Source organism: Sapajus apella, unplaced genomic scaffold (assembly GCF_009761245.1).
Source record: "Sapajus apella isolate SASKATOON/1434 unplaced genomic scaffold, GSC_monkey_1.0 scaffold46, whole genome shotgun sequence".
Taxonomy (NCBI): Eukaryota; Metazoa; Chordata; class Mammalia; order Primates; family Cebidae; genus Sapajus; species Sapajus apella.
In genome coordinates, this window is record NW_022436986.1 from 11,560,787 (window position 1) to 11,586,165 (window position 25,379).

At 34.9% G+C, this 25,379-nt stretch overlaps 1 protein-coding gene and 1 non-coding gene across 5 annotated transcripts in view; one reads left to right on the forward strand and one right to left on the reverse strand.

The window, feature by feature from the left end:
- SLC44A1 (solute carrier family 44 member 1) overlaps window positions 1-25,379 on the forward strand; it is a 183,396-nt gene that overhangs the window by 93,496 nt on the left and 64,521 nt on the right. For all 4 annotated transcript variants that reach the window (XM_032240248.1, XM_032240247.1, XM_032240246.1 and 1 more), the window contains 6 exons: window positions 8,779-8,872; window positions 16,566-16,735; window positions 18,718-18,807; window positions 21,546-21,685; window positions 23,131-23,317; window positions 24,565-24,730. In XM_032240248.1, the coding sequence (XP_032096139.1) occupies window positions 8,779-8,872; window positions 16,566-16,735; window positions 18,718-18,807; window positions 21,546-21,685; window positions 23,131-23,317; window positions 24,565-24,730 (847 nt within the window). The remainder of the gene's footprint in view (window positions 1-8,778; window positions 8,873-16,565; window positions 16,736-18,717; window positions 18,808-21,545; window positions 21,686-23,130; window positions 23,318-24,564; window positions 24,731-25,379) is intronic.
- Window positions 13,176-13,282, reverse strand: LOC116524931. The gene has a single exon (XR_004257530.1). It is a non-coding gene; the product is annotated as a U6 spliceosomal RNA (small nuclear RNA).

Sequence of the window (25,379 nt, forward strand, 5' to 3'; positions counted from 1 at the left end):
AAAAAAAAAAAAAAAAAAAAATTTATAAGATGAAAAAGTTCTAAAAATCTGTAGTACCGCAATATGCGTATAGTTAATATTGCTGTACTATACACTTAAAAGTGGTTAAGACAGTCAATTATATGTTATGTATGTTTTAGCACAATAAGAAATAGGAAAAAGAATTCCAACACACACTATAACATGGATGAACCTTGAGGACATTATGCGAAGTGAAATAAGCCACTCACAAAAGGATAAATACTGGATGATTCCACCTTGGAGTAGTCAAATTTATATAGACAGAAAGTAGAATGATAGTTGCCAGGGTGGTAGGGAGAATAGAATGGGGATATCGTCTAATGGGTAAAAAGTTTTAGTTTTGCGAGATGAAGAGAGTTCTGGAGATGGATGGTGGTGATTCTTGCACAACAGTTTGAATGTACTTAATGTCACTAAGCTGTACACTTACAAATGATTAAGATAGTAATTTTATGTTTTCTGTATTTTATCATAATTTTTATTAAGTTCATGAAAGAGAAGAGTCCTGTTTGAGGTAGTAACAGTTTAAGTGCTAATTTTATACCTATTTTAAGATGCAAGGCAATATAACATGTTTCTTACTAGAATTAGAAGATAATATAAATCCTTTTCAAAGAATTTTAAGTTTCCATCACAACGTTTGAAAGTACTTTTTAGCACTGACAACCATCCATTCACATGAAATTTTATTACCTCTAGAAATTAAAGGAGAAGAAGCTCTTGGTTCCTATGGTGGTGGTTGTAAGAAATGTATTTATTAAGCAAATAAATTGTTTCCTCAGATCTTTGTTTCTTTGTTTCTTTTCTTTTTTTTTTTTTTTTTTTTTTTTTTTTGAGACAGAGTTTCACTCTTGTTACCCAGGCTGGAGTGCAATGGCGCTATCTCGGCTCACCGCAACCTCCGCCTCCTAGGTTCAGGCAATTCTCCTGCCTCAGCCTCCTGAGTAGCTGGGACTACAGGCACGCGCCACAAGAAAGAGGAGTTATTTTCTTGGGCACTTAGAATTTGTGGAATGCCCCTGTCAAGTATGTCTGACAAGAATAGAGAGTTTGGAAACAATAGCTGGAAATTAAATTGGTATTGTGGAGATGCTACCGTATTACAAAGAGCTTTGAAAAACAGACAAACAAATGTGAAAAATGTGAGGGCTGGCTGGGCACATGGCTCACACCCGTAATCCCAGCACTTTGGGAGGCCGAGGTAGGTGGATCACCTGAGGTCGGAAGTACAAGACCAGCCTGGCCAACATGGTAAAACTCCGTCTTTACTAAAAATACAAAAATTAGTCAGGCATGGTGGTGTGCACCTGCAGTCCCAGCTACTGGGGAGGCTGAGACAGGAGAATGGCTTGAACCTGGGAGGTGGAGGTTGTAGCGAGCCAAGATTGTGCACTGCACTCCAGCCTGGGCGACAGAGCAAAACTTCATCTCAAAAAAGAAAAAAAAAAGAAGTATGAGTGCTAGTGCATAAGTTGGGAGAAAGGGTACATATGTGCATTTGTTTTTATGGTTCATAATTCATATAACACAATATTATAAATACATAATGCTAGAGAAGAAAACAGTTTAAAAATTGCTTTTAAAAAATTAAAGTTGCCAAATACCATAAGGACTTGATATCGAACTTCTTGTAGTTGTATATGAATTTCCTAGGGACAAGCCCTATGCATCTGAGAATATCCAGGCCCTAATATAGAGGCTCACATAGTAGATATCCATAAATGTTTTTTGAAAGAATGATAGGCTGGATTTCCCTATTCACCTCTATTGCCACTTAATTTCTCATTCTCACAGGTCCATTTATCCTCAATTCTGTATCTGTGTGAGTTGACACCAACAGGTAAATTGTTCTGCTCCAATCTAAACACTATTTCTGTGAAATCAATTGTTTATTCATCTCTAAATAACTCATTTTATTCATTCATTTATCTCCCTTATACATACTATCCAAGTGATTATTCATATCTCTTCTTCTTTTAAGCCCTCTTGTTTGTCCTATTTCCTAAACTTATGCCCTACAGAGAAAACTAAAACCATCTAGTGAGAGCTCCCATCTGAGTTCTTATTTTCAGCAGCACATGAATTCCATCTTACTTTTACTTTCCTTCTCTTCAGTTTCTGATGAACAGGCTACTTTGCTCCTTATTATCATTATTTTTAAAAGCTCAGATAACACATACAGTAGTTCTCCCTTATCCACAGTTTTACTGTTCAATTTTAGTTACCCATGGTCAATTGCAGTCTGAAAATATTTATTGGAAAAATTTTAAAACAAACAATTCATAAGTTTTACATTTTACACTTTGCTGAGTAGCATGATGAAATCGTGCACAGACCTGTCCCATCCCACCCAGACATGAGTCATCCCTTTGTCCAGCATATCCACACTGTGTATGCTACCCACCAGTTAATCTCTTAGTAGCCTTATCAGTTATCAGATTGAAAAGACATTTTATATAGAGGGTTTGGTACTACCCACAGTTTTGGGCATCCATCAGGGGGGTCTTGAAATGTATTTCCATGGATCAGAGGGGACTATCTACATTGTAGTGGGAGAGAAGAATCTCCCTCCTTCAGCTTTATGTGAGATTTTCATCTCAACCCAGCCATACCAACACAGGTGGTGAGGGGAAGGGGAAGATAGTGCCTGCTCAGACAGTTCTGCTTTCTCTCTTCTCTAATTCTGGCCCAGCATCTCTGGTCCATAAACCACCCTTCACTTCACTCCTCTGTCCCCATTGTTCAGCATGGGCATCTGAATCGGAAGAGAAACATCAGACCTAAGCCCTGGTTTTGTTTCAACATACAATTTATTGGTACCTATTGTATGCCATGGACTGTATCAGATGCTTTGCATATTATTTTTATTTTTTGCACTTGCTATCTAAATTCTAAATGGCAGTTTACAAATGAGTACAATCTCCCTGGAGTAGTGATGCATGTCTGTATTCCCAGCTAGTAAGAGGCCAAGGTGGGAGGATCACTTAAGCTGAGGAGTTCAAGGCCAGCCTGGGCAACATAGCAATATCACTGTCTCTAAAAAAAATAAAAAATAAAATAAATAAATAAATAGAAATGAACATAACTTGCGAGTCATTTAGGGGCTGACTACAGGTTTTCAGTGCTAATCGTTCACATGAAATTTTTATTACCTTTTCCATTATTCTTATCAAACTAATTTATAATACCTATTTTATCTTTCCTAACACAGTAGTAAACTCTGTCAGAAATCTTATTTTCCTTTTGTTTGCCTCCCGTTTATAGCATGTAGAAAAAGCACTCCCATTTAAGAGTGCTTCTTCAATGTACTATATTTTGAAAAAATATTTGAGAGCTTTATAACCTGCCCTTGAGACAATGTTTACATTTTGAGCAGAGCCATGAAGCTTGGTATTTTCTTTCTTTTTTTTGAGATGGAGTCTCGTAACTTTTTTTTTTTTTTTGAGAGGGAGTCTTGTTCTATTGCCCAGGCTAGAGCACAGTGGCACGATCTTGACTCACTGCAACCTCTGCCTCCCAGGTTCAAGTGATTCTCTTGCCTCAGCCTCCTGAGTAGCTGGGACTACAGGCGCACACCACCACACCTGGCTATTTTTTTGTATTTTTAGTAAAGACAGGATTTCACGGTGTTTGCCAGGATGGTCTCAATCACCTGACCTCATGATCCGCCTTCCTCAGCTTCCCAAAGTGCTGAGATTACAGGCATGAGCCACCATGCCTAGTCTAGCTTGGTGTTTTCTTAATGATTATTGTTTAGCCATTAAAAACTAACTGATTGTGTGGTCCATTCAGATAATGCTAGTTGTGAATACTAATAAATCTTTTGATTATTGTTATCTGGTTGTTAGAGACAGTATCAATAGATGATCAGCATATTATCCTTTTTCTTACCAGTCAGCATCAGTAAAATTTAAACTCTAGATTAATTATGTATTCTTTTTGGCACAGTAAGTCAAAAGATTTGACTTGATATCATTTATAAATGAATGAAATGATCAACTCTAGCAACTGAATTGCCTCCAAGTCAGAGATCAGCAAGGATTCTTGGTTGTTTAAAAAGAAGGAAAATTCTTACATTTGATAATGCAGTTTAATTCTTTCATTCAACAAATACTTGGTACCCATTAAGTATGCATCAGAGATACAAAGTACAGTGCTCACATTTAAGGAGTTTGCAGTATAGTTGCAGAATTCTCCTTAGCCTCCACAACACCCAGCAGAAGTCTTGTACATGGATGTTCAAAATTAATTCACTCAGCAAATATTTATTATGTGTGCCTAGTATGTGCCAACAGTGGTTGACAGATGATGCCACATTCTTACGTGGATAATTTCTGTAGGTGGATACTTCTTGGGAGTTGCAAATATGTCCATATTTTTCATGGGTTACTAGGAATTAAAATTGGAAAATTATCTTCCATTCTCTCAGCATATAAATAGTGGTTTCCTAATTAGAGAAAAAGAGGTTAAATTCATTAGACATCACAAGGCAATGGAAATCTTTCATAATAAAAACTGTTCTGCATTGAGAGACTCTCTCTTCTATTAATTTCAAATTTCTAAATCATGTTTTAAAGAATATTTCTTCTTTAATCCATCATACAAATATTGTGGTGGTAAATTAAACAAAATTTTAAAGCAAGAAAAATTAGCCTTCAACATAGCCTCTCTTGGTTTTGTATCTTTATTTCAAATAATGTGCTGTTTTAAACCATTGGTTCACAACTAAGAGTGCTTTTGCCTCCCCTAAGATAATTGGCAATGTCTGGAGAAATTTTTGGCTGTGGTGAGAGCTTAGGGAGAGACTACTGGAATCTAGTGGACAGAAGCCAGGGATGTTGCTAAACATCTTGCAATGCACAGGACAACCCCCTACAACCAAGAATTGTCCAGCACAAAATGTCCTAATAGCAAGATTGAGGAACTTGTTTTATATAGTATACTTTGTAGCAAATGGTGAAAAGCATCTGAACATTGTATATAACACAAAACATAATAGATTCAAAACAATTATTTTATCTTTTCCCCACTCAGGATATCTATTTTATTCAACAGAAGGCTTTTGGATGACATCTGTGTACCAGGAAATATAGGTTCCAGACATTCCAAAGCCATAAGGTTCAAGTTCTCAAAGAGTTTGCATTACAAAAACAGAGATAATATATAAACAAAAAATTACAAAAGCATATGCCATGTTTTTATCACAGAGCTAAGTAGTAAATAGCTTTGTTGGGTGAGTCAGAGAAGGCTTGACAGAAGAAATGAAGTTTGAATAATGTGTAGAAATTCTGCTCAGATGTTAACACTCAGGTGCTAGCTGGGAAAGGATAGAACAAGCAGAGGGAACAGCATGTGTGGAAGCCTGGAAGCTTGTTAAACAGCAAGCACTGATTTCAAGTAGTTTATTATGTTGAGATGAGCCTGGAGTTTAAGGTAGAAACTTGCCTTAGAAGGATCTTGATTCCAGGATGTTTGGACTTCATCCTGAGGATAGGGGTATAGTATGACTAATTTTCATTTTACAAAGACCATTCTGATGGTTATATGCAGGATGGAGATGAGAAACACTTTAAAAGAGTATTTTAACTGACTCTGTAGGAGATCATGAAAGTCTAAGATAACATAGGAAGGTCCAATCCTCAGGATGCGGTATCTCTTGAATGGTATAGGAAGACAGTAAATAAAAAAGATGTAGGATGACTTGTATGTTTCACAGATGATGGAACCATTAACCAGGACAGAAAATATACAGGCAGAAAAGTACATGGTGGAACTAATTTTTCTCCAGAGATGTTCTTTTTGGGGTATCTGTAGAACATATATGTATATTTTGTTTTGTTTTGTTTAGGAGATTATTGAATACTTGCCCAATTATGAGTATTAGGAATGGCACAAAGGAAGCATGGCAGCTTAGGGGCAAAGAATTCCACTTCTAAATAAGCCACCAATTACATTTAAGGCCTTGGAAGTATTACTTTTTTTATTTTTCATCTGTAATATTTGGAGTGTAGTGATGGAAATGTACCTCTTAGGGGAGCTGATGTAACTGATATTGAGCTAAAGAATAATAAATAAAAGTAAATAATTGACTATTATACAGCATTTGAGAAATTGTAGTAGTTAAACATTCTGGGGGCCATAGCAACCATTTACCATGATAAGTGTTTTTACACTAAAGTTAGGATTCCTAAGCTCACTCATTTTGATAGTCTGAATAATATTGGCTGAGTTGCATGGATTGCATCTGGTGTGCTTTAGATAAGCTTTTATTCTTAGTTTTCTGCTTTTCATTACTCATGTATAATTTTTACCTGCTATTGCGTTAGAAGGAAAACTTTGTCTTACTGGTTATATCCAAACTTTGTGTGCTAAGTATTATTTATACTTTCACTGTAAAAAAATAAAACAGATTCTACTTTCAAAATGGTCACTGAAAATGCCTTAACTAATGAACATGAAAGAAATACAATTGTAAAATCTTTGCCATTGCTGCACTGTTTTAATGTTCTTCATTGAGGCTTCTCTGTTCATCAACCCTTTGAGCAGGAAGTAGTATAAGATTTCTTATGATTATTACTACTAACACATTGTAAAGATCTTTTTCGTTTAATCTGTTTAGCACAGGATCTATTTAGCACTGGCCTGTGTCCCAGAACACCATCAGAGATAAGGCTATTATCCTTTCATTGAGTATTATCCTGGGAAAGTATTTATAAAATTGAACTTCGTTGCACCTGCTGACCTCCTTTTTTAAATGAAGAAAGGGTGGGGATAGAGATTATGCTAACTGAATTCAGATGAAGCTGTGGGTTTGGCAGCACTGACACAAAGTGCTTTAGTTAGGGCCTTTTATTTTGTTCAAGTCGATTCCATCTTGGACTCTGAAAGAAATAAGTTGACAGTTCAGATCAGGAAGTTGATGATCACATTGGGTGCTCTGCACTTATTGGCACAGTTGCTATTTTTCATAAGCAGTTCTGTATTAGGATACCTAGCTATTTCAGGATTAGTCTAAAATGTTTGCTTGCCATTGTTGTCATGTTTTCTGCAAAATTGCTATAAATGTAATCTAGTGGCATTATATTCAAGCATGAAAGACATTACTCTTAGCAGAGTTAAATATTTAATATTCATGCTTACCTTTTTTAAAAAAAATAGATTGTTAAAATGGAAAAGAATAGTCAAGCACAATTTTTAAAACTTAGTTTCTTACTGAGGCTATCTTAAATTAAAAAGCTTGAAGAACTGCCATGTAACTTGTAATTATCTCTTTAAAAATATTTTGCATTGTCAAATTAGTGGGACTATATATAAAATATATGCTACATGTACTTATTTCGGTATGCTATTAAGGCTCACATATTTAAACACTTAGGTTTTTTGCTGGTTTGGTGCAGCATTGCTCAGTTAATGGTTGCCTTTCTAAAAATTATTTTGATTGATAGGACAAGATATAAATGAAACAAATATGCTCCCAATTTTGTTGTACTATTAAATGAATCTTTTTTCTATATTCCCTTACAGTTCCTTCTCATATGCTTACATGCCTTTTCCATGATTAATGCAGTGTTGCAGTCTGCTGTTCACATTATATTTTAAGCTTTTTCCTTGGTGGTATAATATAAAAGTTCATTATCATAATACAAATGCAAAGCTATTCTGTTTACTTAAGAATAAAGTATTTGACCAAATTAGTAATCTGGTAGGAATATCAGTTAATCAAATATAAACAGTTTATGTGATTAAATGCAGCAAAATTAGAACTGGAGCCTAGGTCTCCTCACTTAACAATATATTATACAATGAACCTTTGAGTATTCTAGTTGCTGTATTTTAAAATTAGCAGGTCAGTAAAATAAGACTTATATAGGATTTAGTGGATTGTATTCATCCCAATTTTCTATTTTAAGAAAATGTATATACCAGCTTTATAGAGTTATACTAAATTATATAATATATAAATGTAGTACATAAATTTTACATTATATACATTTTACATATATTAGATATGTGTTGGCCATATAATCAGAAAAATTAATGGTTTTTTTGCATAACCAATCTAAAGTTGAATGTAAGCTACCTTAAACTCCGAAAACTAGGAATCATATTTATCAATTTTTCAGTTTTATCAATTTGTTCAGTTTATTTATAGTTAGAATTGATTCCTGCTACCCTTACAGTTTTCCTGCTTTCCTGCTTTTTTTTTTCTGCTCATGTATTGTCTGAATTTACATGTGTTATATGCGGTAATTGTAAACATTTAGTAATGGAAAGCATAGGAAAGACAGGCATAATGTGTAGTTGAGCACAGGCTTTGTAATCAAAGAGATGTGGTGTTTAATCCCAGCTCTACTCTTACTAGCTCTGTGTTCTTAGGCAAGTTATTTACCTTATCTCTTAGCCTCTATTTCCTTCTCTCTAAAGTAGGCCTAATAAAACCTGCCTTATAGAGTTATAGTAAATTTTATAATACATAAATGTCATCTTGCAGATAACCTGACACTCAATAAAGGTAGTTCTAGTACTTATTACCTTTAATATTAATTAAAATTTGTACATGAATTACATTAATAGTAATTTTAGAGAAGAATCGGTTTTAAATGATTAAAGACTGATAATATAGATCAAATCAGATTTTTATGAATTCTGTGATGTTTGGAAAGTTGAATATGTTGAATAATACAAAATTAAAATGAATCTGTAAGAGAATTTTTTCAGACTGTTGAGCCAGCTGACATATAATTTTTCTTTTAACAGGTTCAGCACTATGTAGCTACAACCTAAAGCCTTCTGAATACACTACATCTTCAAAATCTTCTGTTCTCTGCCCAAAACTACCAGTTCCAGCGAGGTAAATTTTATTGCAAAGTTGTTAACTTGTGACTATTGTTTTTGTAGGTAAATTTTAAACAATATATGTTATTCTGAGAAAATAGTCATTTGATGATACCTGTTGGCCAGGTCCAATACTTTTATAACAAAAATTTTAAAGTAGCAATAGAAATGACATTATTTCATATTTAAAAGTAACACAGACAACCAACTTTTCTTGTTCTGAGTTATTTTAAATTTCTTTTAGGGGGCTTGCTTTTTTTGTTTTTATTTTCATGCCATAATTTTTAAGTACACAAAACCACTGAATTGCTATGAAATCTGCAACAAAGTCAGAAACCAACTTTCACAATCTCCAAAGAGTTTTAGAATTGATCCCAGTAATATTTACTGGGATTGTTTATTTACTTCATAAATTTAGAACATATGCCAGTGATTATTCCCCATAGTTTCTTTCAGGTTGTATTTTTTTATGTAACATTCTCTGTATTACATTGTTTGCTATATCTTATCCAAGGTCTTATTCAACAAACATTTATTATTAAGTACCTACTGTGCGTTAATAGATACAAAGATGAAACAAGAAATGTTCCTTGGAAGGATCTCAAAGTAGTTATAAGTAAAGCAACATTTAACATTATAAATAGATTTTTGAAAGGAAATGAATTATCAAACCTTGTAGAATGTATCCTCAGAATTAGGTAGGTATATGTATATGCGTATGTGTATATTTCTGTATATGCGCTCGTGTGTGCACACACACCCACACACTTTGGAGTGTTGGTCAGATCACCACCTTAGTGTATATTGCCAACTATGTGTAACATGAGTCAATTTCTTCAGGAAAATTGACTTGAGGCCACTTTTATTGTATCTCAATATATTATAGAAGCTGTTGTATAAAAATTTTGGGGACTCATGTCTACTTTCTTTTGGATTACTTAAGGGTGTAACTTGGGGTTTATTAGCTTGAATTTGAAATTTTCTGTTGAAAGTACAAAAAATGCATCAGTTAAATATATTTTTAGCTCATTAATCTTGTGAAGTTGCTATTGAAAATCAAAATTTAACGCCTGTAGACATAAAAATAAAGGGACTATTTTGAAAGATAGTAAGAAAGACCTACAAATTATGGCCTTAAACCAACAGGTAAGGAGATTGCATTCATAAAAATTGAGAATATTAGGGAGGCTGTGGCAGTAAAGTAAAGGAAATCTTTTGAATAGTCTTAGGAGAAAATTTATCCATATAAAAATGAGAAAAGGTCTATACCATTATCTACCCAAGTGGTAAAGTCTGTTTTAAATGTCTACTTTGAGTGTAGAATCATGCTTTCAAGATTAAAACATATTATGACAGGACAGCCAGAAAGCCTGGGTGTGAGAGGGAGGTCTCTGCTCCCCTTTAATGGGGGTTGGATGTGGGGTGGGGCAGCTCAGCTCATCCTGCACCTCCTTCCATGCCTCTGACCTCTGAAGCCACCATGTTGAGGACTGTCTGTTCCTGGTTATCTTGGATTTTCCAGTTTTTGGTGCACACATGCATCTCACAATGTCCTAGGGATATTCACTGGAAGACAGAGCATAGTATTAGGGGAGAAGATTTTAGAGATGGACAGAAATGGCTTCTAACAAGATCATCATCTGATATCTCATTAATCTAAAATGCAGTGCTGAACCTATACCATCTGAAAACTGACTGCATGCTGTGTTTATGCTGCGTTTAAAGATCCTTATGTTTTACTTATTTTAGTACATCACAGTCCAAGTTTGTTATCACTTTTGTCTGAACTAAGCCAGTTGGAAAGGAGAGAAGAACAGTTGATAAAAAAGAAGGCAAATCTTGTAAATATCAGAGCTATTTAATATTAGGTAAACAAACTGAAAGGATCCAAGAATAAGAATAAATTTGTTTTAATAAAAAGATCTGGGGCATTGCCCCATTCCACACACCTTTGTATTAGATACCAAGTCTCCAAACATGAGTAAGATCTAGTCTCTGTCCTTAAACTCGTAGTCTAGTAGGGACTATGTTTTTGGTGACTTTTTTTAATGGTCAAAGACCAGCACCTGGTAAAACTATGGGGCAGGCATGCACCCCTCAGCATCTTTGACATCTCTTTTGGTGTTCTAGGAGCATACTATTGGACAGAAGAACGTGAAGTTTGAGATAAGTCTGGGGTGAATTCCATGTAATTACTTTCTATTTGTCAGCTTGAGCAAGTCTCTTAACCTCTCTGTAAAGCAAGTTTTCTCATGTGTGAAATGGGAATAGTCATATTCCCCTCAAGGAATTGTAAGAATTAAACCAGATGATATACATTAAACATCCATTACTGTGCTTGGCACTAGACTTAGGAGGTGTTTCTCTAAACTTCTAGAACCTCTTCCTTTGGCCCATCCTTCCTGGGTATCCAGGGATCTTTTATAGCTAAAAGCAGCACCTGTTTTAGAGAAAAGCAATTGTAAACTAATTTTCACTAAAGTATTAGTGACACATAATAACCAGATGATTACCATTCCTAAAAGCTTTTGAATTTTAAAAATAAATGCCTAGAAAGAGTTGTATTTTATCCAGATTCATAACTCTCTATTGGTGAAATGCCAACCATGGTGGCAAGATAGGGAATAACTAGCCTGCATGTTTACAATGCTTTTAGAAATAGCCAGATAAAATAGCAATAGTAGAAGCAGATTACATAAATTCACTTTATTCATCATATATTTAGGTACCTCTGGATGCCAGAAAGGTTACTAGGTTCTGGGAAATTAATGATACAATAATGTAAAGATGAGAAATTAATAACCAAAGGCTGGGTGTGGTGGCTCATGCCTGTAATTCCAGCACTTTGGGAGGCTGAGGGGGGTGAATTGCTCAAGGCCAGGAGTTCGAGACCAACCTGGCCAACATGGCGAAACAAAAACAGAAAAATTAGCTGGGCATGGGGTGCATGCCTGTAATTCCAGCTACTCAGGAGGCTAAGACTTGAGAATTGCTTGAACCTGGGAGGTGGAGTTGCGGTGAGTCAAGATTGCACTACTGCACTTTAGCCTGGGCAACAGAGCAAGACTCTGTCTGAAAAAAAAAAAAGAAAGAAAGAAATTAATAGCCAAGAAAAAATGTTATCTGTTCCTGTTTTTCAATGGAGGATTCAAGAATAAATTAACATTTACAAATCATCTGCTATGTGCCAGCTATCCCACAGTATTGCTCATATACATTATCTCATTTAACCTTCACAAAAACCTATCAAGATATTGCCCCCAGTTTGTAGATGGGGAAATAGAAGATGAGAGAGGTTACAGTTAAGTTATCTAAAACCATACAGCTAATTGTTACAAATTGGAATTTGAATCCAGGATGTTGTAGTCTATACCATAGTCAGTGCTCAACAACAATAAAGAGTATAGGAGTGAAAGAAGGCTGAACACAGTGACTCATGCTTGTAATCCCAACACTTTGGGAGACTAAGGCAGGAGGATTGCTTGAGCCTGGGAGTTCAAAACCAGCCTGAGCAACATAGCAAGACCCTATCTCTCTATAAAAAGTAAATAAATAAATAATAAAAACGTATTAAAAGGGGCGAAAGAAGAGATAAAAGAAATACCACTCCATATTTAGTCTCGTATTTCCTGCCTTTAGTGTACTATAGAGATATTGCCAGAATACTTTATTGTTATACTTTCTGAAATAAAACTTTGGCTACAAATCATATGTAATTGTTTATTTATAACCTGAGGATCTAAAGCAATGATATGAGTTGCAGCAGACTCCTGTCTTCTTGTGAAGGCACATGGACAAGTGGTATTAGGCATTGTTTGTTATCATACTTTAAGGAGCTTATTAACTGTGATGATCTGAACTTAAAGGTAAATGTACAATGTTTGCCAAGGTAAGATATAATTTTCATATGAGGAACTAATGTAAAACTTTTTTAAAGGCTCATTGTAAATTTATTTTGTTCTTGTTGACTGCTTCAGCAAGTGAAACAACATCACTTCCTAATGTGACTACGTTAACATCTTCAAGATTCAATATTTGATGGGCTTTGAAAGGTGGAAAAACTTAATGTATATAGAATACCTTCTGCTTGTCCTTTTAATTAAGAAGCATAAAATGTATCTTTTAGGTAAGATACTAAAGTAGAAATGATCTCATATACTGGCTCCTAAGAAATATTATTTTCTCAGAGGCATATGAAATCAGTGAGTTCAACTCCACCTAAATTCATTAAATCATGTGGGATTTAAATGCTAAAATATAAAACAAGCCATTTCAATGACACAATTGTTACTTAGTTGTTGTTTTTTTTAATTTGATTTTAAAATATGGAACGCCTCACGAATTTGCGTGTCATCCTTGCACAGGGGCCATGCTAATCTTCTCTGTATCGTTCCAATTTTAGTATATGTGCTGGTGAAGTGAGCACTTTTTTTTTTTTAATAAGAAAACAATTCAAGTATCAAAAACCCTGTGGCTGGCAGAGTTGTTATTATTTGGGGAAAAGTTGAGAAAAAGAATGACAAATAAGGAAATCTAGTTTGTTGGGATTTCAAACAAGCAAATCTCGTGCTTTTTACTTTAAAGCTAAGTATTTTATTTTACTTTTGAATTATGTGCCTATATATTATTTCCTGTTATGTTTGCCTTCTATTTTTGTTATTCCTTACCACTAGGAACAGATTTTGACTATCAGCTAAACAATGTAATCAGCTTGTGCTAATTTTATACCTTTAAATTTAGAGCATCAGGTTGGTTTTTTTTTTTTTAACTGACATAGATTGAATTTTGGTGTAAAGGACTGTTGCTTTTTGCTCCAGTTCTTTGAAGGATACTTATAAAAGTACTCTTTCCAATTGGACAAGTGTTAATAAACAGTGTAAAAATGTTTGAAAGGGTAAGTTCAGAGCAGATATTACCCAGCATTTCCTCCTAAATAAAAATGAAGGGTTTTCATTTTGAGAGTTATAGTCATTTTCTTTTAAAATCATCTCTCCTCATCCTAAATTTGAAAAGAAGAAAAACACTGAACTTATTGGGCATCTGTTCCTATGTAATTTTGGGTCATCGATTTATGGGTGCCCTCTTGGATGATGATGATGAGCTGAAGAGACTTGCAGAGTACTTACTCCAATGGAGAAAGTAAGAGAGAAATGGAGTTACATGCAGGGTGCAAGGTTAGAAGAATTGGGGCTTTTATAGTTACCTGGCAGCAAAAAGAAAACAAGAAAGCTGGGCCGAGAAAAATAGTGGGTACTGAAAACAAGAAAAAGACATTAGTATCCTTAAGTGGATATATTTTATGTTCAAGGTTGGAGGCAAATGAGTTAAACAGAGACTAAATCAGAGATGATAGGGTAATAAATAAAGAGGATGGAGATATAGATAATCATGAAACAGAGATGATTTTAGTTTTGAAGGATAGAGAACCAGGCTTTAGTTTAAAAATATGGTTAGAAGAGTCCTTAGGCAGAGACATTAACTTGCAGAGACAGCATCTAAACAACATCAGAAATTTCATCATGACAGAGTTGTCAGCTTAAAGGTTTCTGTCACAAATCAGCTTCCATTGACTTAGAAATCTAGAGAAATTTAGCGTTAAGGCTGGGTGCAGTGGCTCATGCCTAGAATCCCAGCGCTTTGGGAGCCCAAGGCAGGTGTATCACAAGGTCAGGAGACAAAGACCATCCTGGCTAAAAATACAAAAATTAGCCAGGCATGGTGGCACGTGCCTGTAGTTCCAGCTACTTGGGAGGCTGAGGCAGGAGGATCGCTTGAACCTGGGAGGTGAAGGCTACAGTGTTGCAATGAGCCAAGATCGTGCCACTGCACTCCAGCCTAGGTGACAGAGCGAGACTGTCTCAAAAAAAAAAAAAAAAAAAAAAAAAAAAAAATTAGAGTTAATCTTTTTGATTCTCATATTTTTAACTAAATCTACTTCACTTAAAGGTATTCTATAATTTAATATTTTTTATATCATTAGCAAAGCACTTTTTGGTTAAAAAACAATGACCTGAATACCTATAATTCAAGCATTTCTTAGAATGCCCTGGCTTCCTGCACTTTCTGATATAATATCAAACCTTTGGCATTAACTTTCACTAATACCATTTTGGAGGTTTACACAAATACACAGGGACACAAGAGGCAATTTTTAAAAATGAATATTAATGTCATATTATTATGTCATCGTTTTTTTATATATTTACTAAAGCAAGACCAAGGCAAGGCTGGATCTTTAAAATTATATTATTTTAATGTTCCACAAAATATGACAGCACAGAAAATGTTACTTATTCTTACCACTAATGGTGCTCGTTTACTAACATTTAAGGGAAACTGATACATAGTGTGCTTATACTCTTATTTGAAAAGACACATTATTTTTCAAGGAAGGAACAAGGATAGCGTTTTGCTCCAAGTCATACAAAGTTGCTTTGCTCAGCTTAGAAACCTTTTAGTGCCCAACCATGTAATTTTATTCACTCATTGGACCAAAACACAGTGCCAACCAAGAATGAGAACACATTTATATCATTCCAGTCAAAAATGTTGTAGCTGCGACTTAAAGCTCTATCAACATATTTTCATGGATACCATTAAAAAATGTTATAAGAGCAGTTCTGGAAATGTGGGATTCATGTTAGCGATGGCTAAATTTTAACATAATGCACACATAAGTGTGTATGCATGGACTTGCATTTGGTTCTCTTAGAATCCAAGTAAATCACAACCAAAGGCATATTCATAGTTCTTTGTTTAAAATCTCTCAGAAGTTGAACAATGTTGTAACAAACCAGACTAATGTCACAGTTCACGCATGGCTGTAATCTTTCACAAGTAAAAGCTTCAGTCCATATAAGCCTACTATAAATGACTAAGTAATTGGTTATTTTGCATCTTTTTAGACACAGATAATCTTAAATTAATAGTAACTGATAAAAAGAAAATAGTCCAGAATTCTGTGACCGTAACAAGTCCGGTGTTTTTCACTTTTTAAATATTTTCTGTTCTCATGATTATGTATGATCTTTTATGCAGATACATCATATTAGATACACTTTTTTCCTCTTTTTTACATTATAAACATTTCCATATATTAGTACTCATGGTTACTGTTTTAAATAGCTGCCTATTATGCTGTTTGTTGATGTCTCAGCATGACTTTGTTTCTATGAGAGGTATTAAGCTTATGCCGTAAACACCTTTATTAATCTGAGATTTCGTATGCTGTTTTGTTAGAGGAAACATTCTATTAATGGTGGCACATTTCAAGTAAAAGCATGTGCTTTTTATTTTTAAATCGCTTATGGCAAAAATTCATTTTCAGTTCAATAAAGTATGTGTTGTAAGCTTTGTCATCTGCCTCTTGATTGGTAGATGTGCAGGCTAAGGAGTTTTAAGTGTTTGGTTTTGCTTTTGGTAGTTCTGTGTGTGTATGCGTGTGTGTGCATTTCTTTTCAGAAGGGGAGGGTAATGTCTTCTGTTGGAACATGCACTCCACCCTCTTTGATAAGGCTTGTGGTAAGATTTGCATCACTACCCATGACAGTCATCCTCATAGCATTAAGCACACAGCTCTTAGCTCCCATAATGATGTGTGGAGGGTGGAATGTATTGCAGCCATATTCACCTTTCATTTGTGTGTTTGATGTGGCATTTATATTAAGTAGGAGTAATTTTTTTTCTGATTTTTTTTCTTGTGTCACCAGTGCACCTATTCCATTCTTCCATCGCTGTGCTCCTGTGAACATTTCCTGCTATGCCAAGTTTGCAGAGGCCCTGATCACCTTTGTCAGTGACAATAGTGTCTTACACAGGCTGATTAGTGGAGTAATGACCAACAAAGAAATTATATTGGGACTTTGCTTGTTATCACTAGGTAATTGTTTTTCTCATTATTAGCTATTGCATAGTATTGCAGTAGAAGACTGTTTTGTCTTTTAGCCAAAATATGAATACAACTGGGGATACTTGTAAAATGTTTAACTTCCCATAGCCAAAATCATTGTTTCAGATTATATATAGTTAAGAATATGTACATATAAGTATGTATATATATCTGAAACTCATTCCCTTTTTTTTTTCTTTCATTGGAGAAAACTGGTGTTTTCCCAAACATTGGTTATTAAGTCTATAGCTACTTTAATATGATAGCAGGAGGCTTCTGTTAGTGAATCAACAATCCTCTGTTTTTAGTTATGATTCCTGAAAGGTATATTTACTTATACGGGAGGCTACATATTCTCTTACGTATTCCCATCTAAGAACTTAGATTTCTGATAGATTACTTTTGAAGTATGCACTTTTCTTTTCATTGCTGCAGTGCATAGTATCAATGTATTGCTGGAAAAATTAGGAAATCTCCACCTGTTAGCCACTGAGTTTTCTAGTCAATAAATAGATAATAAATCAAATACAAATTTTGTTTTCAAGGTTAAAACTCCCTATATTATTCTAGAACTATATGTAGCCTTATCTGGAACTATTTATAGGCCTCCTTAGTTGGGAAAAGTAAACTATTGTAGGAATCAACAGCTATTTCATGATATAAGTAAACAGTATTTATGCCTGTTAACAATTATAGCCATTAAGAAGATACAAGCTGTATTTCCGTCTTTCCTGTCATTAGAGAGTATTTTCTTTTTGCTTAGGTAGTACTTGACTCAATTGAAATAATGCTGTCCATATGAAAATCTATTTCTGTGATATTTGAAAGGCTCCCATCTGTTTTTGGTTCCTGTACATTTATTGCAAAAGTGAGTACCTTAATAATGTTACCTAGACACAAATCCCAACCATTTATTTGGCTTTGCAAGTGGCCCCAAAAAACTTGACTATTAGTCTAGCTTTATATAAAAAATACTTGGTTTTTTGAAATAGTTGAATACTTTAACCAAAAAACTAAAAATCCTATTAAAAATAGTGCCAATAATGTTAAGCCATTGGAATTCTATTTTTTTTATCAGAATGATTCTCTTTTGGTGCTTAAGAATGTAATATAAACTTTAAAAATTTTTGTTCATTTGTTTGTGGAATAGGCCTTTAGATAATTAAAAATTTTATAAATTTTTATTACAGAAATGTATTTCCAGTGCAAGGATTAAATCTTTTCTTTCTTCTTTAAGATTTTTACTCAAGGTTATAGCACATGGGATTTAGCTTGGGTAGATGGTAGCAGAAATGGCTGTGTAACTCAAGCAGCTTTGCTCCTTTTTGAGGAAGGTCTCCTCACCTGGGACCCCCGACTTCAGTTGAGAAATTAGACAGAGGAATTTTGGCCATAGTAGCCTTCAGTATGTTATTCCATAGGATCAGACTATCCACTGGAGTTCTAGAGGAGAAACAACTAGAAAAGGATAAGACGCCATCTAGCTTGCTGACTGTCAGAGAAGTTAGTTGGTCCTGAAATACATAGATTACTCAATAAAGTATACCACCGAATTTAACTGATCTCTGTCTATGTGTAGTAATTTTTCTTGTCACCAACATGACATGTCATTCTCTACACTTTGTGTGCTGGCATGTATGTTTGCATGTCTGATGTCTTCCCCGTGGTGAATCCACAACAGTATTGTGCTGTTTTTGAGTCACCATGTGCATTTGCATGTGTTTGTTTGTTTTTTTTTTCTATAGTTTATAAACCCACAGTTAGGTGACTGGTTTTGAGTGATGCTATTTAAGTGTTACAAGTAGCAAAGTCAAATATACAACAGCAGCCAGTTTCCTTCCTTATCTAAATTGTGATCAATAGCAACAAATTATTTCCCTGGGGGAAAAAATAACAATTGAAAGGGTTTTTCTTTATATTGACCTGCATTTTCAAATAATATTCTTTATGTTCTCTATTTATCTTCCCTGCAGTTCTATCCATGATTTTGATGGTGATAATCAGGTATATATCAAGAGTACTTGTGTGGATCTTAACGATTCTGGTCATACTTGGTGCACTTGGTAAGCTATTTATTTGTTTGTTTTCATGGTACTTAACTACTTTGGTAGAAAATAGAAATATAAAGAAGAAAATAAATTTTATTTTCACATTCTGTATCATCACGGAAGAGTATTAATTTTTGCCTTAAAATTTTTGATAATTATATTTACCGCCCCCCTCATTTAATCACTGTTAGCATTTGAAATCCAGACCTTTTTTCTATGCATATGTATATGAACACATATAGTTAAATTTTACCAGCTGAATATGAAACCTTTTAGTAATGGAATTTGTCCTCATTACATTTGTAACCTTCACTGTTATGTTTGGTCTTACTGTTCTCATCTGTTCTGTCTTTTCCTAAAATTCATTCTTTCTTGTTTTCCTTTCTCCCTTTGCTACATGAACTATGTTTTATTTGGTTATCTTCACCCTTGCTTTGATGGTATACATTATATTTTCACTTCTACAGCTGTTTTCAGAAAATATTCTTTAGACTACTGTGATTGTTAGAGTCAGAAATAATATATGTTCAGTTCTCACCTACCTCCCTTAAATTTAATATCAACTTTCCTTCCTTTCATACCTACTCTCTTATCCTCCCTCCCACTTTTTGCCCTTGCTAAAAATACTCGGGTTATTAATTAAACTTAAAATATTACTTTGACTTGCTATATCTTTTTAAAAATCTTATTTATCCTTGCCTTAAAAACTTTCATAATTATATTTACATTTAAGTTTTCCTGGACTAGTTTTAGTAGGAACTACTAGTCCTTCTTCCATAAAGTAGTACAGAACTGCTAATGAGGAAAACTAAATCAGTTATTTGGAAATACATTTAAAGAGGTCTTCCTGAAGATAAAGGAAAATGACAAAAAAGTAAAATGGTAATTTAGAAGATGATAGCAGAAGAATACACAATGACCTTAGGAGACAAAAAACCAGTGGAACAGAAATGATAATCAAATGCAGAAATAAAAAATTTCAGAATTGAAAAAGATTCCCTCAAAAGATCATAGGCAAATTTAATTAACATTCGGAATTAGACAAAACTTTAAAACTCTACATATTAATAGTATTGTGTTAATTAAATTAGGTCACATCTATAAAGGACTTAGCACAGTTCCTAACACAAATTTAAATGTTTAATAATAAATAATGTCTACCCCAGCTATTGTGAATAGCTTCCTCCTTGACATCATAATTACAATTTCATTCTATTTTTTTTAACTTAAGCTTTTCTCCTATAATTTATTTGTTTGTAGAAAACATATTTTTTTCCACTTTCTCAATATATTAAACATTTTTTCAAACAATTTTCTTGTACCTGCAAGACTTGAAAATGGAAACATTTCTCTTGCTCTAAAATGTTTTTCACCAATTTCTGGTTGTTTTGATTTGTTTCCTCCTCTCAACAGATGGAAAATTTATACTTAGTGTTTGCCATCGATTAGGATATGGAATTTCCCTTTGACCCTATTCACTCTTAATTTGAGTGCAGATGTTGATGTATATCAACTTTAGTTCAGTTTTTTATCTCCCAGACATTTATCGTATCAGTCACACACACATATCTCTACTTGGAATCATACGTTTCCTTTCTGTGACCTACAAGGCCTCACAGTTGTGGTCTGGTCCCAGATACCTCTCCACATCTCTACCGCTTTCCGCATTGCTCATTGCTGTAGCCGCAATGGTCTTCTTACCCTCATACTAGGCATTGTTCTACCTCAGTCTCTTTGAAGGCTTTGCCTGGAACACTTTTTCCTTAGATAGTTTTATAGATTGCTCTGTCTTTGATTCCGTTACTCAGATTTCATCTTATTAATACCAGTGAGACCTTGCTTACCCATCTTATATAAAATTGCAAAAGTTCCCAAACCAAACACTCTTTATCCTTCTTACCATGAGACTGTTTTTTCCTTAGACTTAATATACTATATACTTCCTTGTTTTCTCATTTATTTATTTTTTTTGTTTCCCTATTATCATATAAGTTCCATGAGCAGCAAGAGTTAGGACTTGGATTTGTTTACTGTTCCATCTCTGGCTAGAACAATAGGTGCTGTAGCATTCAGAACGTTTGCTGAATGGGTTGAATGTAGGCACATAAGTCAGCTTTCACATATAGAGGTAGATTTATCTCCCTCTTCAGTCTAGTTCTTTGAATCTCTCAATCAGTGTTGGAGATTAAAAAATGCCCATCCCTAGCACCCACCACTGTCAGAGATTTCCACTTCGTTTCTCCCTTCTCTCTTTGGTGGGAACTATTCTTTTGATTTGTATTTATTCATTATACAGATATTTAATCAACTTCATGACTGTGTCAGAGCTAGGCACAGAGGTGTCTGTGATGAGTACAACAGAGAAGATCCTTACACTCTTCAAGCTTCATTGATGTTTTGTGTGATGCTTATTTTCCTTCCTTCAGCCTCCTCAACTTAAATGCTGAGGCTCTCTTTGTGATCAATTCCTCTCAGGGGTATATGTTTCTGCTGGCTCACTCTTAGCTTCATAGTCAATAATAACATTTGAAGGAAGCTTATTTGATACACTGAAGGATTCATAAGTGCTTACTGTGAAGGATGATAATAGAGTAATGGTCACTTACTTTATGCTGGCAAAAAGTTATAGCTACGTACTTCCCAGCCAAAGGGATTGCCACCGCATTAGTCCCATAATGATCTGTAGGGTCAAGAAAATTAAGGATTTTTCTTATGCTAATTCATGCAATGACAGTTGGGTTTTTTGTCTCCAGGAGGCACAGGTGTACTGTGGTGGCTGTATGCAAAGCAAAGAAGGTCTCCCAAAGAAACTGTTATTCCTGAGCAGCTTCAGATAGCTGAAGACAACCTTCGGGCCCTCCTCATTTATGCCATTTCAGCCACAGTGTTCACAGTGAGTATAGGCTTTAGTGTGTCTTTCTGTTTTGTGTTTTTGTTTGCAGGAGATCATTAATGAAATGGAAACTCTAGCTTTTGCATTCCTAACTCTGATCTCCAGTAGATAATATCTCTGTCCCACGGTATATGAAACACTAAAAAGTCTCTTGAAGGCTTGCCTCATGGGTATGTGCTATTTGATGAAACATTTTTTTCTACCATCTGCTTTTTGAGAGAGGATTTTCATCTAGAATATTTACATTACCATTTGCTTACAAGAACATATTTCTTATTGTTATAATATAATCACTTTTTAAAAATGTTCCCTTTACTGTAGAAAAGTATATTAAAAAATATATCATTCTACTTACTTGTTCACTAATTATTTCCCCATTTTTCTTTCAAACTTTTTGTTTAACAGTATGGCATTATTTGAAAAATATAGGTGTGATGAGGTGCAGTGGCTTATGCCTGTAATCTCAGCACTTTGGGAGGCTGAAGTGGGAGGATCACTTGAGCCCAGGAGTTCTAGGCCAACCTGGGCAAGATAGTGAGACCCCGTCTCTCCAAAAAATAAAAATCAGTTGGGCATGATGGTGCATACCCTTGGTCTCAGCTACTTGGGAGGCAGAGGTGGGAGGATCACTTGAGCCATGATGGTGTCACTGCATTACAGCCTGGCCAATAGAGTGAGACCTAGTCTCCAAAAAATATATTTGTGTGTGTGTGTGTGTGTGTGTGTGTGTGTGTATGGGTGTGAGATTCACTGCTTAGGTATTAAGCAATAAAATTACCAATTCACACGAGGTTAAATAATTTATATGTATATCTTTGGTTCATCATTGTATTCTTTCTGAAAAAAGAAAAAAAATCAGTCTACTTCTCAGAGCAATCACAAGCTTTTTACTGAGCATAAGAAACAAAAAATAAAGCCACCATAAAACCATTGGTGCCAAAAGATATTTGTTTGTTATTGTTATACAGATATTACAACAAAATATGAATGAAATAATCTCATTTTAGGTACAATTTGCTTTGCCAGCTGCTGGAGATGGGACTTGGTGGTGGGAGGAGGCAAAGGGTGAATCTGACACAGATCCCACACTTAAAGAGTTCTTGGTCCAATAAGGAAGATACAAATAAATACCTCGTTTTTGTGGTGTATGTGTTCAAATAAATTAGGACTCTCATCCTGACTGACAATATGTTTTGATTCATAATGAGTGGCAAAGGGAAAAGGAGAAAAATTCTAGGATGTATTAATAAATTGAGAAATCCTTTTATGTTTTGCTTTAAAGGACACTTGGTAACCATAATATACAATTGACAATAAATATTACAAGAAAGATACATACTAATAAAGTACTACTGAAATGCAAAGAATGCTGCCTCCAGGTTTCAGGATGAAGGGTTATGTTTTCACTGTTTATAATAATAACTGAAACCATTCTCTCTATACAGGTGATCTTATTCCTGATAATGTTGGTTATGCGCAAACGTGTTGCTCTTACCATCGCCTTGTTCCATGTAGCTGGCAAGGTCTTCATTCACTTGCCACTGCTAGTCTTCCAACCCTTTTGGACTTTCTTTGCTCTTGTCTTGTTTTGGGTGTACTGGATCATGACACTTCTTTTTCTTGGCACCACCGGTAAGAAGATATGCTTCCTTTCTCTTGGTGACAGGCGTGGTTTGCATTCCAATATTTTAGAACATCAGAGAGAGGTAATTCTTCAGATATTTGTTGATGAAGGTCCAATGGCTATCAGAACTTGTAGTGGTATGGCTCTTCAATAACCTACTCCACAGTCATGATTTTTTTGGGGGGGACGAGCAGAGTCTCTCTCTCTATTGCCCAGACTGGTGTGCAGTGGTATGGTCTTGGCTCACTGCAATCACCGCCTCCCAGGTTCAAGCAATTTTCCTGCCTCAGCCTCCCAGATAGCTGGGACTGCAGGCTTGTACCACCAAGCCTGGCTAATTTTTATATTTTGGGTAGAAATGGAGTTTCGCCATGTTGCCCAGGCTGCTCTTGAACTCCTGGCCTCATGTGATCCGTCCACCTCGGTCTCCCAAAGTGCTGGGATTACAGGCGTGAGCCACTGTGCCCTGCTCATATTTGTGATTTTTTAGAACATCCTGGCAATGTAAGTCTAGATCAGGGAAGGCCTGAAATTGCATTCTAATTTTGAAATGGTCATGAATTTGAAGTAAATGCCTGTACTGATTCAGATATTTGGATTTACCCTAAGATGAACCAATGAATGCAATGTCACTCAGGAGTCACCTCACATCCCAGGTATAGCCAGGGATCTACTTACTTTCTTGGGATTTTCTAGTTTGAAAATGATCTGACCCTAGTTAGAGCTCCAAGTGATGATATAGTTCATAGTTAGACAGACTTTCTTATAGCCATACTCAATATCAAAGGATAAGCTTAAACGAAACCAATTGCAAAAAGTGTCATAAGGATAGTAAACTTGTATGTAACTATGTAACTTATCTGTCCATTCAGTACACACACTCAGCAATTGAATATATTAATTTCTGTACTTTGCTAAGATACCATGATGATTGGATAAATAATAGGTCTTGAAAAAAACTGGTGTTTGAAAATTCACACCTAAACTAAATAACCGATAATATAAGAATAATTTTATCAAATAGAACAACTTGTAAAAGCTTTATATAATGCCTTTGAAGACATCAAAATGCATAGTAGTACAATTCTTAATTTCACAACTTTTCAAGTGATCGTTATTTTTGTCCCTTTATGAAATAGCACTAGGATCAGGTTTGTGGCTAGGGATAGGGCCCTATATTGCTGTCTATTTAACTGCCATATTTCTGGGTTTGTACTTTATGTGCTTCTTCTTTCCTTGCTTGATATTTTCCTAGGCAGTGCTGTTCAGAATGACCAAGGCTTTGTGGAGTTCAAAATTACTGGGCCTCTGCAGTACATGTGGTGGTACCATGTGGTGGGCCTGATTTGGATCAGTGAATTTATTCTAGCGTGTCAGCAGATGACAGTGGCAGGAGCTGTGGTAACATACTATTTTACTAGGTGAGAATTGGTTGTTATCAGAAAACTCAAGTTCATCTAAGGGATCGTGTCCACAGGCTGGAGGGGAAGGGAATCAGACTGGGGCTGTAGGAGTTTCATTTATTTAACAAAATAATTAGAAATGAATACAGCAGAGTGTTGTATATAGTTGATAATTCTGGGAGGTGGTCAAATGAGAGATTATTGTTTTATTTATACTTTTTGCAATTGTCTCAAAAAATTTATTATGATATCACAAATTGTATTTAGCAGAAAAGTAAATCTTATAGTCGTGCCATATGTACTTTTGCTTTATATAAAAGTCAATCAAAGCACAAGTCTTTTTAGTTTTAGATCAGAACAAGTGTGAGTTCCCTTTGCTAACTTTAGAGCCAAGTATAAAAGCTTTAGGCCTCATAGCTTTCTATTATAATGAGATTCCAAGTCCATATTGAACATCTTTTTAAATTCTGTTTTCTGATTTTATGATTAACCCCATAAGTATTCACTAATAAAAGCTTTCAGAGCACAGTTTTATTTAACTTGAAGTATTAGAGCATCAGAACCCCACAAAACTACCATAGAACAATGACATTAATTTTTTTTTTTTTTTTGAGACGGAGTTTCGCTCTTGTTGCCCAGGCTGGAGTGCAATGGCGCGATCTCGGCT